This window comes from Sebastes fasciatus, chromosome 5, assembly GCF_043250625.1.
Source record: "Sebastes fasciatus isolate fSebFas1 chromosome 5, fSebFas1.pri, whole genome shotgun sequence".
Lineage (NCBI taxonomy): Eukaryota > Metazoa > Chordata > Actinopteri > Perciformes > Sebastidae > Sebastes > Sebastes fasciatus.
In genome coordinates, this window is record NC_133799.1 from 35,265,997 (window position 1) to 35,281,786 (window position 15,790).

At 40.1% G+C, this 15,790-nt stretch overlaps 1 protein-coding gene across 2 annotated transcripts; it reads right to left on the reverse strand.

The window, feature by feature from the left end:
• Positions 1 to 198: 198 nt before the first annotated feature.
• LOC141768551 (prohibitin-2-like) lies at positions 199 to 11,332 on the reverse strand. 2 transcript variants are annotated; one of them, XM_074636952.1, is made up of 10 exons: positions 11,218 to 11,332; positions 9,844 to 9,976; positions 9,448 to 9,532; positions 5,948 to 6,027; positions 3,816 to 4,000; positions 3,459 to 3,588; positions 2,028 to 2,131; positions 1,671 to 1,748; positions 1,403 to 1,482; positions 199 to 823 (listed from the first exon to the last, which is right to left on the reverse strand). In XM_074636952.1, the coding sequence occupies exons 1-10, from the start codon at positions 11,236 to 11,238 to the stop codon at positions 799 to 801; spliced, it is 921 nt and encodes a 306-aa protein (XP_074493053.1). In that variant the 5' UTR covers positions 11,239 to 11,332; the 3' UTR covers positions 199 to 798. The 2 variants fall into 2 exon arrangements, with proteins under 2 accessions (XP_074493053.1, XP_074493054.1); XM_074636953.1 differs by lacking the exons at positions 199 to 823; positions 1,403 to 1,482; positions 1,671 to 1,748 and adding an exon at positions 1,837 to 1,878 and having other exon boundaries at positions 1,974 to 2,131.
• Between the last annotated feature and the right edge of the window lie 4,458 nt (positions 11,333 to 15,790).

Consider the following 15,790-nt stretch of genomic DNA (forward strand, 5'->3'; position numbering starts at 1 on the left):
AGCAGCATGGAGGACTCCGTGAAGAGGACCCGCTCCCAAAGTAGATATGAAAAACACAACGATTCTTAGTTTGGGGTGGTTATACACTTAAGAAGACTTCGTTATGAATATCATATCCCATTTCTGCTAATAGAACCCCCGAAAAGTTACACACTGGTCCTTTAAGTTAAATCCAGATAGGAATGACATGAGAAAGTGTACTCATAATAAAAGTTTATAATTAACAGATAAATTAGGTTGCATTAACTTTCACCAACACTGGTCACAGCATTATTAGGTTTTACTGCATGACTCCACACACATCACCAAACATCTGTACCACCAGCTCCAGGTTGACATGTGGAGCCATGTCATCCCTGGGAGGACTGGCACTAGGGACAGTGCTGCGGTGATATCTCACTGCCTCGTTTGTCCTATCAGCTCCTCTTGACAGAAGACACCAATCTGCTAAATATTTTTGAAGTTCATTCTTATTCAAAGGAGACTCTCACAAGACTCGCATTCTACTGACATATCAGTCGGACATGTGCCCGTCCTTATGATTAGATTCTTGTACTTTTCTATTAGACAAACACATCTGTTACTGATTTGTTCACTGTGAAGTTGAAATGAGATCAATGTTTTGTTCCACTACAATCATTCATTGACAAACCTTGGGGTGATACAGGCCATTCCCTAAATTTAAAAGAAAAACTAAAAGAACCGTCTTCTCTCTTGTTGTCCACATTCACACTCGTCCAGATTCATAGATGGTGATTCTCTATGTGCAGATCAAGACGGTTCTGTGTGTCCTCTTCATCACTTCATTTGGCCCGCTGTCATGCTGAAAGACAACAGCACACTTCATTAACCAGCACAAGGTTACTGTAGCTGTACATGTACTTAAAGGTCCCCTATCATGCTCATTTTCAGGATCATACTTGTATTTTGTGTTTCTACTAGAACATGTTTACATGCTGTAATGATAAAAAAAACAACTTTATTTCCCTCATACAGTCAGCCTGAATATAACTGTATTTACCCTCTGTCTGAAACGCTCCGTTTTAGCGCATTTCGATGGAATTGCGACGAAATGCAACAGAATTGCGTTGCTAGCCAACAGCTTGGGTCCATGTGTACTTCCTGTCAGCTGATAACATTCACAAACACTACAACCAGGAATAAACTGGGACACATTTAGAATGTTTACGTTTAAAATTGTGTCTAGGGTCTAAATATTGTATATTTGTGACATCACAAATGGACAGAAATCCTGACAGCTTGTTTCAAATGCAGAGTTTCTGAATATGGGCTGTGTGTATTTCTCTGTGGATTGAGCGTTTCGATACTTTCACAGTATTTATATAGGACTTAAGCCTGTGTGTGTGTGTGTGCGTGCGTGCGTGCGTGCGCGTAAACCTACTTGTTAAGAAATGTCCGGTCTTGTAGGTTCAGGACCAAACTGTCAGCATTAAGGTACACCTTGTTCTGAGATGTTGACACCTGGAAGCAGACACAACAGCCATCATGACCACCACCACCACTATCACTAATGCTGGGACACAGTTACTTTGGTATCCTGTAATATTCACACAGAAGTTAAATCTGGTAGGTTTCATTGAAAATCACGTACAGTAAATCAGAGTGGAGCAGAGAGACGGAGTCACAGAGAGATAAACAACAGTACTGACCGTCTTTGCGATGGCCTGTGCCGCTCTGATCCTCCTCAGCTTCAGGTAACCTGGGTTCTTAGTCACTGCTAGGCCCAACTGACACACAAACACACACACACACACAGTTTTTGTTTAGTCAATACATTGCCTTTCATACATCATGACCAGAAATGTAATGCAAAGTAAACAACGGTACCGATTACTTTCCACAGTTTTCTTTAGATATCTAAAGTCCTCACGGTCAATAATAACACGCTGCAGGTTTGTTTCACTGTTTGACTCAAAGTTTACATCACAACACTCATTTTCTCAGTAGGATACGACTCGTGATGTGGAGCAATGCTGTTTCCATAGTAACAGTGAGAAGCAGGTTACCATTTTGGCAGCTTCAGCCTCTCCCTCAGCCTGGATGATCTTCTGTCTCTGATCCTGTTTGGCTTTCTCCACATAGAACTGGGCTCTCTGGGCCTCTTGGTGGGCTAAACACACACACAGACACACACAAACACACTATTACTGATAAAGTTCCTCTTTGTATAAATTCAATGAATTTATAGAACAGCAGACTCCAGATCAGCTCTCATTGGTTGTTTTCCTCCGGTCTGTGAAATCTTGCAGATGCCATTAGGAGCACCGGAGAACACAGAGGCACATGATTTTTTATAGATTACCTGTCTCATGTACTACTGTCACGATATAATGACCGTTTGTTAATCATATTTGCTCCATTTCTATCCACTGAAGCTTAACGCAATCGATCTTTTGGACGTTGTAGCAGGCTCCGTTTTAAAACTTGTCCAGTAGGAGGCTTAATAACGCTCCAAATTTACACTAAATTTTGGCGAGGAAAACTGTCGTGGCCATTTTCAAAGGGGTCACTTGACCTCTGACCTCCAGATCAGTGAATGTAAATGGGTTCTATGGGTACCCACGAGTCTCCCCTTTACAGACACGCCCACTTTATGATAATCACATGCAGTTTGGGGCAAGTCAGTCAAGTCAGCACACTGACACACTGACAGCTGTTGTTGCCTGTTGGGCTGCAGTTTGACATGTTATGATTGGAGCATATTTTTCATGCTACATACATTTGCATAAAGCAGCATATTTCTTTACTCCAATGTTGATAAGAGTAATAAATACTTGACAAATCTCCCTTTAAGGCACATTTTCAACTGATAAAACGTGTGATTAATCGTGATTAACTACGGATAATCATTATCATATTATAGTATGTCAAACAAAGTAATAAAAAGTCATCATATAGTATGTTGAAAAAGTCATAATATAGTGTGTTGGAAAAATATCATAAAAAATCATAAAAGTCATCATATAGTATGTCGAAAACAATCAGAAAAAAGTCATATAGTATGTCATAAAAAAGTCATAATATAATATGCCGAAAAAAGTCATAAAAAAGTCATAATATAGGATGTTAAAAAGTCCTAATTAGTATGTTGAAAAAAAATCATAAAAAAGTTTGTTGAAATAAGTCATAAAAAAGTCATAATATAATATGTTGAAAAAAGTCATAAAAAAGTCATAGTATGGTAGACAAGACAAACACATGTGATAATCTGTTAGCTCAATTAGACCGAAGCAACAACACTGAAACCCCAGACAGTGTAAAGCTCATCTGGGCATTAAACAAGAACCTTTCTACATTTGAGTCTGCTGTGGTGATAATCAGCAGATTTCCTCTATATTAACATTTGTGAAATGTTTAGCAGGAAACAGTCTGAGATGGTTGAGGCTATTGAGCTACATACAGTAAGCATGTTGACAGTGAGCTGCACCGAGCCTTACCGACTTGCTTGGCCTCCACGGCAGCAGTGTACTGGCTGCTGAAGCTCAGCTCGGTGATGGACACGTCATCCAGAATGATGTTGAAGTCTTTGGCTCTCTCATACAGCTCCCTGCGCACCAGCAAGGACACCTGGACCACAACACACACACCGACAACATCCAACTCTTCACTAACAATATCACACATGTAGATGGATTTTGAGGTGTTTGGTCACCTGACAGTCTTAAAGAAACTGAACTAATTGTAGCATTTAGCTCTGAAAGAGATGATTATTGCATTAGTATTACAGTTCATTTACTAGAACTATAGACTGGGATCCTCATTTGTCCCAGCAGAGTGGACAGATATGAGAGTACCTGTGCTCTCTGCGTGATGAGCTGCGAGGCGTTGAACTTCGCCACTACGGACTTGAGGACCTCGTTGACAATGGAGGGCAGGACTTTCTCATCGTAGTCCTTCCCCAGCTGTTGGTACATGATCGGCAGGTTGGACGCCAGCGGTCTGGACAACACCCGCACTGCTATGTTCACCATCTGCAGATCTTTACACAGATATTAGATACTACTGAGAGATCAGAAAATCAAGTTATTCTACACAGTTTAACTTGTTTGAATGAACACTGAGCTGCCTCGTCCTCCTGCTCTGGTTTGTTACTTTTACTATGTTCATTACTGAGTCATCTGTGTCACATGTGATTCACATGCTACCACCTGTGGTTTCTTTCGTCTTCACAAGTTAGCGCAGTCAGACTCCGTTGACAGTCGACCGGTCGTCGGTCACGGCCGATCAGCTGACAACCGGCTGGCTGACGATCCATCGGTGCATCTCTACTGCTCGTAGACCTGCTTTGGTGCGAGGTAACTTCAGGGTTAACCCTTCAGGGTTTTCCGACCTACGAAGGTGGATCACTTCTTACCGGGGTAGATCGCCATGGTAACTGATGCTGAACAGCTGACCTGCTCCGGAGCAGGTTATTTTCCAGATAAGAGATCAACTGGTATAAAAGCAACACCTACTGACCAATCAGAGCTTGGTGAGCGGACTGTATGATAATATTACACACATATGAAGAAGTTACAGTCTTAATCCAGACTAAAAACAACACAGTTTAAACTGACAGATGCAGGAAGGACAGCTGGCTGTATGCTGTGGATGTTTACCGCTTTGCATTGTTTTTATATTTATTTTTTTACTTGCTCTCAAGTCCGTTTCACACCGCCGGAGACGCAGCTGAAAGAAGGCTGAAATACTCACGCACGCCACCACATTGTCAAAGGCCATAATGGAGTGTAAATAACTCATCCATTACACTACTAAAAGCTATTTATAATATCACTGCCCCATCTAGATGTCTGTATCTGACTTTTGAGTATTCTGTTAAATTAATAAGTCTGTTAATTTACGCATTCACACATCTAGAATTTTGTTCTTTTGCCAGCTGTTCTTCCTGCATTTGGCAGCTTCAACTGTGTTCATTTTAGTCTGATTATGTGTTTAACATCTTCGTATTTGTCTAACATAGTTATAGCTCTTCCTTTGTAAAATGTGCTGCTCTGCCTGTCAGTCTGTAGACTTGTCCATGTCTGTGATTGGTCAGATGCTGCAAACACCGCCCCGTTCATGTGAACGCGCTGATAACCAGACTGAGAAATAATGGGTTGATTTACCGAGTTGATAACCAGCTTTGCAGGACCGCTTAGCGTGATCTCGATTGTTAGGGTTAGTGAAGCCAGATAACGAGAAGATACCCTCGGTGTGTTGAAGTCGCTTCGTAGTACAAGCCTCGACTCAACATGCCTTGATATCTGTAACAATAGGATTGTTTGTTCCTAGTTGATGTTGTTCCGGGGAACTGTTAGAGTGTGACACGGACCATAGTAATGCTAGCTAGAGCTGAGTTAACATGTGGACTGTCGTACTGAATAAAGTCACAAGTAAGCAAGTACAATGCTTTAACCGTCCATTCTGTATGATTTATGAAGAACGGAACAGATTGAAACAATATCCTGTCATATTACAACAAACAATGTGGACCTCCCTCCCTCTCCTTCTCTGTCTACCTACACCCGCCTCTCAAAACACTCACACAACCCTGCTTCAACCTCAGAAAAATCAAACTTGCTGTTCTCTTTTCTGCCACCAGGAGTCGCAAAGGTGCTCCCTCATCACTAACTCTATCTGTATGCAGCATCAACGCTCCCATCATACAGGGGCTGGATAAATATTCATAATCTGTTACACACAGGGCTGCAGATATTTAGTCAAAGATCTAAAAAACGTGTCTAACACAGAGGCACGAGCCACAGAAATATTATGTAAAGGTTAAGAAGACAACTTCTCTGTCATCTCTGTTTTAAATATCCATATAGCCGATCACAGAGCTGTTGTTTTTACCATGGCGCATTCAGATGAGTCTGCCCACACGGCAGTAGAACATCACTATTACAAATACTTCTATGCTGAGTCAGAGAGCTTGTGTGTGTGTTACCTTTGCTGCCAGTCAAAGAGGAGATCTTTCTGGGTTTGGCTCTGATATCAAAGATGATAGGGTACTGGAACCACGGGATCCTGCAACACAGACGCTAATGTCACGGCACAGGTAATACCGGTGAGATGATCGGTTTTAGGTCTAGTTCATTTTATTTCCACTGATCCTTGAGACTGCACCAGCTAGTAACGGGCCATAACATAACACGAAGGCCTGATGACTCCACCCGTCCTCCACACATGGTGGGCCCAGCCAACTCCGGTCTTCTTGTGACGCAGATTATGCACTAAGCTTGCATTTATGTCAACAAACAGACGCAGACAGACACTAAATCATGATACTTCAGGGATGTGGGTTATCGTTCGTTGTCCTTCACAGTCTCCGTCTGCAGCGTGTCACTGTCATGTGTTCCACTGCTCACTTTCTACCTGGCGTCTGCCCTCAGACTGATCTTTTTACTTAACCTTCTTGAGGTTGGCAATCAATCAAAAATGACAAATAATAACCTGCGAGTGTGCAAGCAAGCGAGTAAAGTCCAATTCTATAGCACCTTTCACAGACACCACTCACAAATGGCTTCGCAGTCAAAGAAATAGGTTAAAATATTAAATAAACACATGCTACCTAAATGCCTTATCTGCTTTTTAAAAGAGTTCAAAGACCTCAAGCCTACTGGGAGACTATTCCAGAGCTCAGGGGCTGTTGGATCCTCTATGGATGGGTAGAGGAACCCGAGAGCTCGGCTCGTGGTGTGGGGGTTCAGAAGGTAGGTGATATACTGTGGAGCCTGGTCATGTAGTGCTCTGTAGGTGGGCACCAAAAATGAATGAATTAAATGAATTCTAAAATGAACAGGAAGCCAGTTAAAATAGGTGTATTAATGGCAGCATTTTGGATGGTTTGTAAACGGTGTAAGAGGAGATTTATTAAGGCCGGTAATAAGAGAATTACAGTAGTCCAAACATGATGAGATAAAAGCATGTTTGGTTTCTTTAAACAAAGGTTGAACAAAAGAACGTGGTACAAACCCTGAAAATAAAAGGTGATAATATTGACTAGTATGCAGAGGCACATGAAGTCAAAAACCTTTAAAAAACAGAGAGGTTGGGAGGACATCTAGTGGACTTGAGGAGGATTTGCAGTGTGGTAGACAAGGCTTTAGCCTTTAAACCAGCTCTTAAAGCACTGGACAAAAAAAAGAACTCGTATCACTATTACAATATTATCGAAAAATACAACTTCGATTTTTTTGTTTATGTTATGTTTGTTTACCTTATAAGATACAGCAGGTTTAAACTATTTATTCTAAAAGCTCATAATGAAATAAGACAAACGGGATCATCAACGAGGGGAGACGGTGGAAATATAAAACATTGTTCAACAAACTTTACGTTACTCAAACTGCTTTTTCAGTTACAGAAACAAAACAGTGGACTGATCTCCCTCCAGATATTAGAGAGATGTTAAAAAGGGTCATGTTGTCTCAGCAGGAATCTCTCTGCTCCGTCAGAGGCTGCTCTTTCCCTCTCCTCTTCCCTCGTCACTCTGCTGCTCTGTATCCGGTCTGTGAGCGTCGCTGCCTGGCTGGCGAGCGATCTACGCCCGTGGGTGATTGTGGAGCTTTTCAACTCCAAAAAGGCAGATAAACACAGGTTCCTGTTAATTTATAATTTACATTTTTGTTGTGATAACTAAACAAAACTATCCGTCAACAAGGAACTAAAAGCCCCTCGTCTACAGACCGGTCTCTAGAGAGCTCCAGCCAGCTCATAGCGGTCTGTGAGCGTGACCGCCCGGCTGACGAGGTAGTGACCCCGGCAGGCGCTAGCTAGCTGTCACAGCAGTTTGTGGAGCTTCTAAACTCCGACAACGGTGAAGCAAATGTTCGGTTCGCCATCTAATATCGTAAAACTGTCAATATTCAAAATCTACACAGTTGATTTCTCGCCTCAAAAACTTTTAGAAGTGAATTTAGTGATGAAATAGATACGAAAAATTGCGGTCGTTGTTGTAACCGTAGCCTGTAAAGTTCCAGCGCTTTGCATTGTGGGATACAGTAGGTGAGGTAGACTGGTCCGACGCATACTGGAGATTTTGCCCGAATCAGTACGACATCCGGGCACTTTTGGCATACTGTAGATTTTGCTTTTGTTTGCATACTAAATACTACATGCTACATTTTGGCCAAATCAGTATCTACTACTAGTAGAGTATGAGGTTTCGAATACAGCCACAGAGTCTAGGATGGATGGATGGATGGATATGAGGAACCACTAGTGAATGGACTGGATGTTTGCCCCAACATTTACAACCTTATCTACTCTTACAGGTTTAGGATCTAGGGTTAAATGATGATCAACAATGTTTTGAAAAATAGTAAAAGGTTTTATAGTCATCAAAATGGTTCAGTATGTTCTCCAGTGTCACAGTAGTGAGTAAAAGCAACTTGCTCATTCTGCGTTTTGATGACTGTAAAACCTTTTACCATCATTCAAAATACTGATGATCATAATTCAACCCTAAACCCTAAGAGACTGTTAGAAAAAGATTTGTAAGTTAGGAGTGCTGGGAGAGACAATATAGTAGTGTGACACAAATTAAAGCCAGGACAGACAACAGACTCAAAGAGTTTAGAAGTAAAGAGGGGAAACTCTGGTTTCTTTTTGGACAACAGCCACTAGATGGCGCTGCGGTAGCGCTGCCAATATTTGGGACTGAAAATGCCAATGAGTCTTTGGCTGTGGATGTATAAAAAGACATCTGTAAATCAGAGGATCTTTTTTTTTTTTTAGGTAAATCAACTTCCCAGTAGGAACACTTAAATAACCCTCATTTAAATCAGTACGTCCTAAAAGTTGTAAAACTCACTAACAGCTGAATCCAGAGTTATTTTCCTCGTCATAATGAACGGTCATCAGACCCACGAGACTGCACCGCCCTGCACGCTCATATGACACATCCGGTTCTGCCAGCTTCCTGCTAGCTGTACGCGTCTGTAATAATGGATATATTGGCTGTAATTCATCATTTTATTATCTTTTAATACACCCATGGGCTGTATGCTGTCAGCCTGTACCGTGGTGGATGTATTAACGTCTCTGTTCCCAAACAACCGGCTATCGGCCAGTAGCTAGTAGTGCTAGTAGTATGACTAGAACAGAATTTGTAGGAGTTATTATATATTACAGAGTTGTAGGCTATTTCCTAACACGCAGGGCAAAAGCACAGGACACAACCTCTTCTACAGTATTTTCTGCATATTTATAATATATCTTTATTGTTCAACACAGGCCATTTCGGTAGAGACATTAAACATGACGGTAGAATAGAAATCATTTTGTTTTACTTTTGTACGCGCACGTTTTACTGGCTTCGCTATGGTAGTCGTCTCAATTACAGTCCAAAATGGCGGAGGCGTAGGTCTGCTGCTGGGCGCTGGCGTCGCAATGGACTTTCACTTCTTAACAATATACATTCTTTGACAGACTGGAACATCCTACCTGAAATGCAGACCCTCAGACAGAACAGTGTCCATCTGCATCCCTCCTATCCTGTTGAAGATGATGGCTCGGTGACCACCCTCCACTGTGCAAGCACACACACACACACACACACACACACACACACAGAATATATGATTAACTAACATGTTAAAGGTATAAGCAATGCTTCTTTGTATCAAATATTTTCTTACACCCCCTACAAACTACACTAGGATTAATGGCTACTGCAGCCCAACAGGTGAACCACATTCAACAGCCAGTGCATCTCCTCGTCATCCTAGAAACTCCTGCTAGTTTTTGTGGAGTATCACTGCCATCTGGGGGACAAGAACCGGTCTGCCTGCGTCTGTTACATTTTGAGAGCTCGGTACAAGTGTGTGTGTGCGTGTTTACCTGTGTATGTGGCTTCTTTAACGCCATATGCCAAAGCACCAGCTCCAAACAGCAGCTTCAGTCCTATTCCTGCCCCTCTGCCACCAGATGAAGACATCCGAGCGGCCAGATCCCTCAGGTGCTGGATGAGGCGCTAGAGTTGAGTGGATGAGCGTGTGACAGAGAGAAAAAATGGAAAGTAAGATAGATAGTCGTGTCCTTGCAGCAATGTGTGACTTTACAGTAGTGCTGAAATGATTAGTCAATTAATGGATTAATCAATTGTGTTTTGGGGTGCTTCTCATTTGCCATGTCTCCCCGCTCCTTGGGTGACAGAAATTAGACTGATCCGCCATAATGAAGATGTCTGAATAGCCTTATTTCTGTTGGGAGAAGTAAGGATCGACTCGGGTGTAATCTCACTAGCAAGTTTAGATTCTATTTGTGTTCTGACCATTTAGTTCCTATTAAAAGTCCTATATCATGCTGATTTTCCTCATACTGTCTGCCTGAATATACCTGTATTTAGCCTCTGTCTGAAACGCTCAGTTTTAGTGCATTTCAACGGAATTGCAACGGAATTGCGTTGTTAGGCAACAGTTTTGGTCCATGTTTACTTCCTGTCAGCTGATGGTATTTACATACACTGCAACAGGAATTAAACTGGGACACATTGAAAAATGTTTACTTTTAAAACCTTGTAATGGTCTAAATATTGTATATTTGTGACATCACAAATTGACAGAAATCCTGACAGCTTGTTTCAAATGACCTGGATGACCTGGATTTCATAACCTGGATTATTACATAGTAAATTAGAATATCAATAAATGCAGATGTGTTGCTGACTTTCAGTGTCTGTTGATAATATAAATACTGAAGAGTTGATTTTGAATGAATGTGCAGATGCTTGTCAAATATTTAAAGGGGAAACATGCAGAGATATTTCACATTCACTGGTGTGATGTTGTAGAGGACATCATCATGTCCTGGCTGTATAGGAACAGTGCAGCCTCATTATCAGGGCTAATAGAGGACTCAGGGCTGTCCCACTATGTCTTTACGGGCTCTGACTACCGGTGTGGACTAACCTTAGACCGGAGCGAGCTGAATAAGCAAAGGCCTACAGACCAGTCTCTGTTTATATCAGCATATGATGTTAGCATGCTAACAGCTAACGTCAGGTCTGACTGTAAACGGTTAACGGCGGCTGTCTCTGTGAGGTTTAGCGGTAACCGGAGCCGGTAAAACGGTCCCCTAACCTCCCGTTAAGGTGCTGACTGACGTGCTCCTCACTAACGTTACCGTTCAGCTTCAGTAACGTTAGTAGATAAACGTGTCTGTCAGCTGCGCATTAAACTCATTTAATCATGTAGTAATGTAGTTAACACTCACATTGGGCTCCTTGTTCGCCATGCTGCTGTACGTCAAACCCCAAGGTCGAGACAACCCCCTCCTTCCTCTGCGTCGACCGCAAAGTCTACTGGGACATGTAGTCCGACAGCATGGACAACCTATTACTGTAGAATAATCATCAATTATCCCACTTTGGTTATTGAAGGTTCTCTGACTTCTTACTGTATAAAGGTTTACTGTTCATACTGTAGGCTATATAAATGTTTACTGTTCATACTGTAGGCTATATAAAGGTTTACTGTATATACTCTAGGCTATATAAAGGTTTACTGTATATAAAGGTTTACTATACATACTGTAGGCTATATAAAGGTTTACTGTATTTAAAGGTTTACTACACATACTGTAGGCTATATAAAGGTTTACTGTATATACTGTAGGCTATATAAAGGTTTACTGTACACACTGTAGGCTATATAAAGGTTTACTGTATATAAAGGTTTACTGTATATACTCTAGGCTATATAAAGGTTTACTGTATATAAAGGTTTACTGTATATAATCTAGGCTATATAAAGGTTTACTGTACACACTGTAGGCTATATAAAGATTTACTGCATATAAAGGTTTACTGTACATACTCTAGGCTATATAAAGGTTTACTGTATATAAAGGTTTACTGTATATACTGTAGGCTATATAAAGGTTTACTGTATATACTGTAGGCTATATAAAGGTTTATTGTATATACTGTAGGCTATATAAAGGTTTACTGTATATAAAGGTTTACTGTATATACTGTAGGCTATATAAAGGTTTACTGTATATACTGCATATAAAGGTTGACTTTATATGCAGTATAGCCTACATATACTGTAGGCTATATAAAGGTTTACTGTATATAAAGGTTTACTGTGTATATACTGTAGGCTATATAAAGGTTTACTGTATATAAAGGATTACTGTACATACTGTAGGCTATATAAAGGTTTACTGTATATACTGTAGGCTATATAAAGGTTTACTGTATATAAAGGATTACTGTACATACTGTAGGCTATATAAAGGTTTACTGTATATACTGTAGGCTATATAAAGGTTTACTGTACACACTGTAGGCTATATAAAGGTTTAATGTATACACTGTAGGCTATATAAAGGTTTACTGTATATAAAGGATTACTGTACATACTGTAGGCTATATAAAGGTTTACTGTATATACTGTAGGCTATATAAAGGTTTACTGTACACACTGTAGGCTATATAAAGGTTTAATGTATACACTGTAGGCTATATAAAGGTTTACTGTATACTGCATATAAAGGTTTACTGTAGATAAAGGTTTACTATATATACTGTATATACAGTACAGGTTTACTGTATACACTGTATAAAAAGGTTTACATATTTAAAGCTTTACTGTGCATAATGTATATAAAGAATTACTGTACATACTGTATACAAAGTTTTACTGTATATAAAGGTTAACTGTACATACTGTAGGCTATATAAAGGTTTACTGTATATACTGTATATAACCTAAAAGTTTACTGCATATAAAGGTTTACTGCATATAGCCTAAAAGTTTACTATGTATAACGGTTTACAGTATATACTGTATATACAGGTTTACTGTACATACTGCATATAAACGTTTACTATAGATAAAGGTTTACTATATATACTGTATATACAGTACAGGTTTACTGTATACACTGTATACAAAGGTTTACATATATAAAGCTTTACTGTGCATAATGTATATAAAGAATGACTGTACATACTGTATACAAAATTTTACTGTATATAAAGGTTTACTGTACATACTGTATACAAAGGTTTACTGTAGATAAAGGTTTACTATAAAGGTTTACTGTATATAAAGGTTGACTGTATACAAAGGTTTACTATATATACTGTATATACAGTACAGGTTTACTGTATACACTGTATACAAAGGTTTACATATATAAAGCTTTACTGTGCATAATGTATATAAAGAATGACTGTACATACTGTATACAAAGTTTTACTGTATATGAAGGGTTTACTCTACATATTGTCTACAAGCAAGACCCCTCTGCTTCACATCGCCCTGTCAGGGTTTGTTTCACAACCAGGATCCCGTTAGCTGTACATTATCCCGCTTGTAACATCGCTACTTATTTAAGGAATCAATAATTTGACACAAAAACGGTCCCTTACGTGTTTTTATGTTCTGAGACAGATCATCGTGTGATATAAAATAGATGTTCACTGGTAATATTGGATAAAAGACTCCTGGTATAATGATACACTAGAGTTACCAGTCCACACAACCTACATCCCAAAACATGGGATAAATGATGTTTACTAAATATACACAATGTACTGATGGTGATAGTGAGCTGGTTCATTTGCAGAAAATTCATATACACGCTATAATAATAATATAATACAATGTATAATGTGCCAATACAGGACAGCAGATATTTAAAAAAACATTGCTGAGCACTTTCAGCTTCCAAAGAGGCATGACCTTCCCTCTAGCGCCCTCCTCAGGACAAACTATATATTTCAGCCTCACCACCTGGAAGGCTTTTAGAACCGTTCACCTGTCCAGCACTTTACATGTTGAGGGCTGTATTGAACCTTACAAGCTCCTACAGGTTTGAGACTTGAGTTGGTTTTTTTGCCAGTATGCCCTTGAGGATTTACAACCATGTATTACTTTTACAATTAAAGTGTAACCATGATGATGTATTTTTTAAATACACGACCATAGAAGTGCAGCATGAATTTAGTTCTTCAAGCACAAACGATGTGAATCTGCAGCTGAAACTGACATAAACGGATGACAAACAGGTGATTGCCGTTGACAGTTGATAAGAAGCCATGCCACGTCAGCACTGTCATAGAGTGATGTGCAGGCTGCAGCAGGCCGGCTTCACAAGAATTCAGCAGACATGTTGAAACATGCATCACCTTCTCACTATACATGTGAGTCACTCACTGAGCTACAAAGACATGCTTCTTCACTTCCATCCAGTTCTGCTGCTGGTAAAAGGAGGAGGCAGCAGAGAGATGATCACACAAAGCTAAATATATCTGCTTCTTGACAGATGACTGTAAGACTAAAAATTCATATTGTATACAAATGCTTTGATTGATTAGATGTTTAGATAAACTAACAAAATCAAACACTCAATTCAAGTGTTCTGAGAGATATCTAGACTTCCGCTCCTCCTCATGGCTCTGTTTTCAGGCTTTAAAAGATCTAGCCCGTGACGGGAGACTTTGACCAATCACAGGTCATTTCATTGAGAGAGCGTTCCAATTGGCTGTGACCGGAACTTGGCGTTCCTTTACCAGATTTTACAATGGCGGCGGCGTCACAAACTTTCTCATTTCACAGCTAAACCGTGCACTACAAGATGATTCTGAAAACATTTGAGGAGAGAAATAGGCATTAACGTAACATAATATTGATTAATATTTGATCAGCGCTGCCTAGTTTGACCGTTTGGTCGCAGTTTGCTAGGGATTGACAGCCGGCTCTCATAGACGGCAGATGGACAGCAGACCTCAAATCAGCTCTTACTGCTTGTTTTCCTCGGGTCTGGGATATATTGCAGATGCCGTTAGGAGCACCGGAGGACACAGAGGCACATGATTTTTTTCAGGTTATCTGTTTCATGTACTACTGTCACAATATAGTGACCGTTTTATAGAAGTAACTTTTTTTAATCATATTTGCTCCAATCTCACCTACTTCAGCTTTAAAGTTCAGTCCAAATTTGAATCCTTCAGATTTCAGTTCTGGTTAATACAAAAAAAACATCTCAAATAAAAACATGTCAGCCATAAATTGTATCAACGATGAGGTTTGATTGATTAAAGCAGCAGTGGGTAGAAATGGAGCAAATATGATTAATAAAAAGTTATTTATATAAAACGGTCAGTATATCCTGACAGTAGTACATGAAACAGGTAATCTGAAAAAAATGGTGCTAATGGCATCTGCAAGATTTCACAGACCGGAGGAAAACAACCAATTAGAGCCGAGCTGGAACCTTGCCGTCTCAGAGCAGCTGTCAATCACTCAAGAACTCCGACCAAACGGTCAAACTAGGCAGCGCTGATCAAATATGAATCAATATTATGTTACGTTAATGTCTATTTCTCTCCTCAAATGTTTTCAGAAACATCTTGTAGTGCACGGTTTAGCTGTAAAATGAGAAAGTTTGCTCCGGCTGGTGGGCGGTGCTTGGTATTTCCTCAAATGATCTCAACATGGCTGCCGGGTCAAAAACGTTCTCATCAGCGCAGCCTAGTTTGGCCATTTAATCGGAGTGATTGGTCAAAGTCTCCCGTCACGGGCTACATTTTTTAAAGCCTGAAAACAGTTCCATGAGGAGGTGCAGAACTCAGAGCACTTGAATTATAATATGCTGAAAAGTTATTATGGAATTTTTGCCCAATGATGCCAAAAATATTCTGCCTACTGCAGTGGAAGCTGATGACTCAAAAAATTGGGGACGACAGGAGGAAAACAAAGCCACGGTGTCACTTGCACCTCCATTTTATATGGGCTCAGTGCTATATACTGTATATATATATATATACATATAT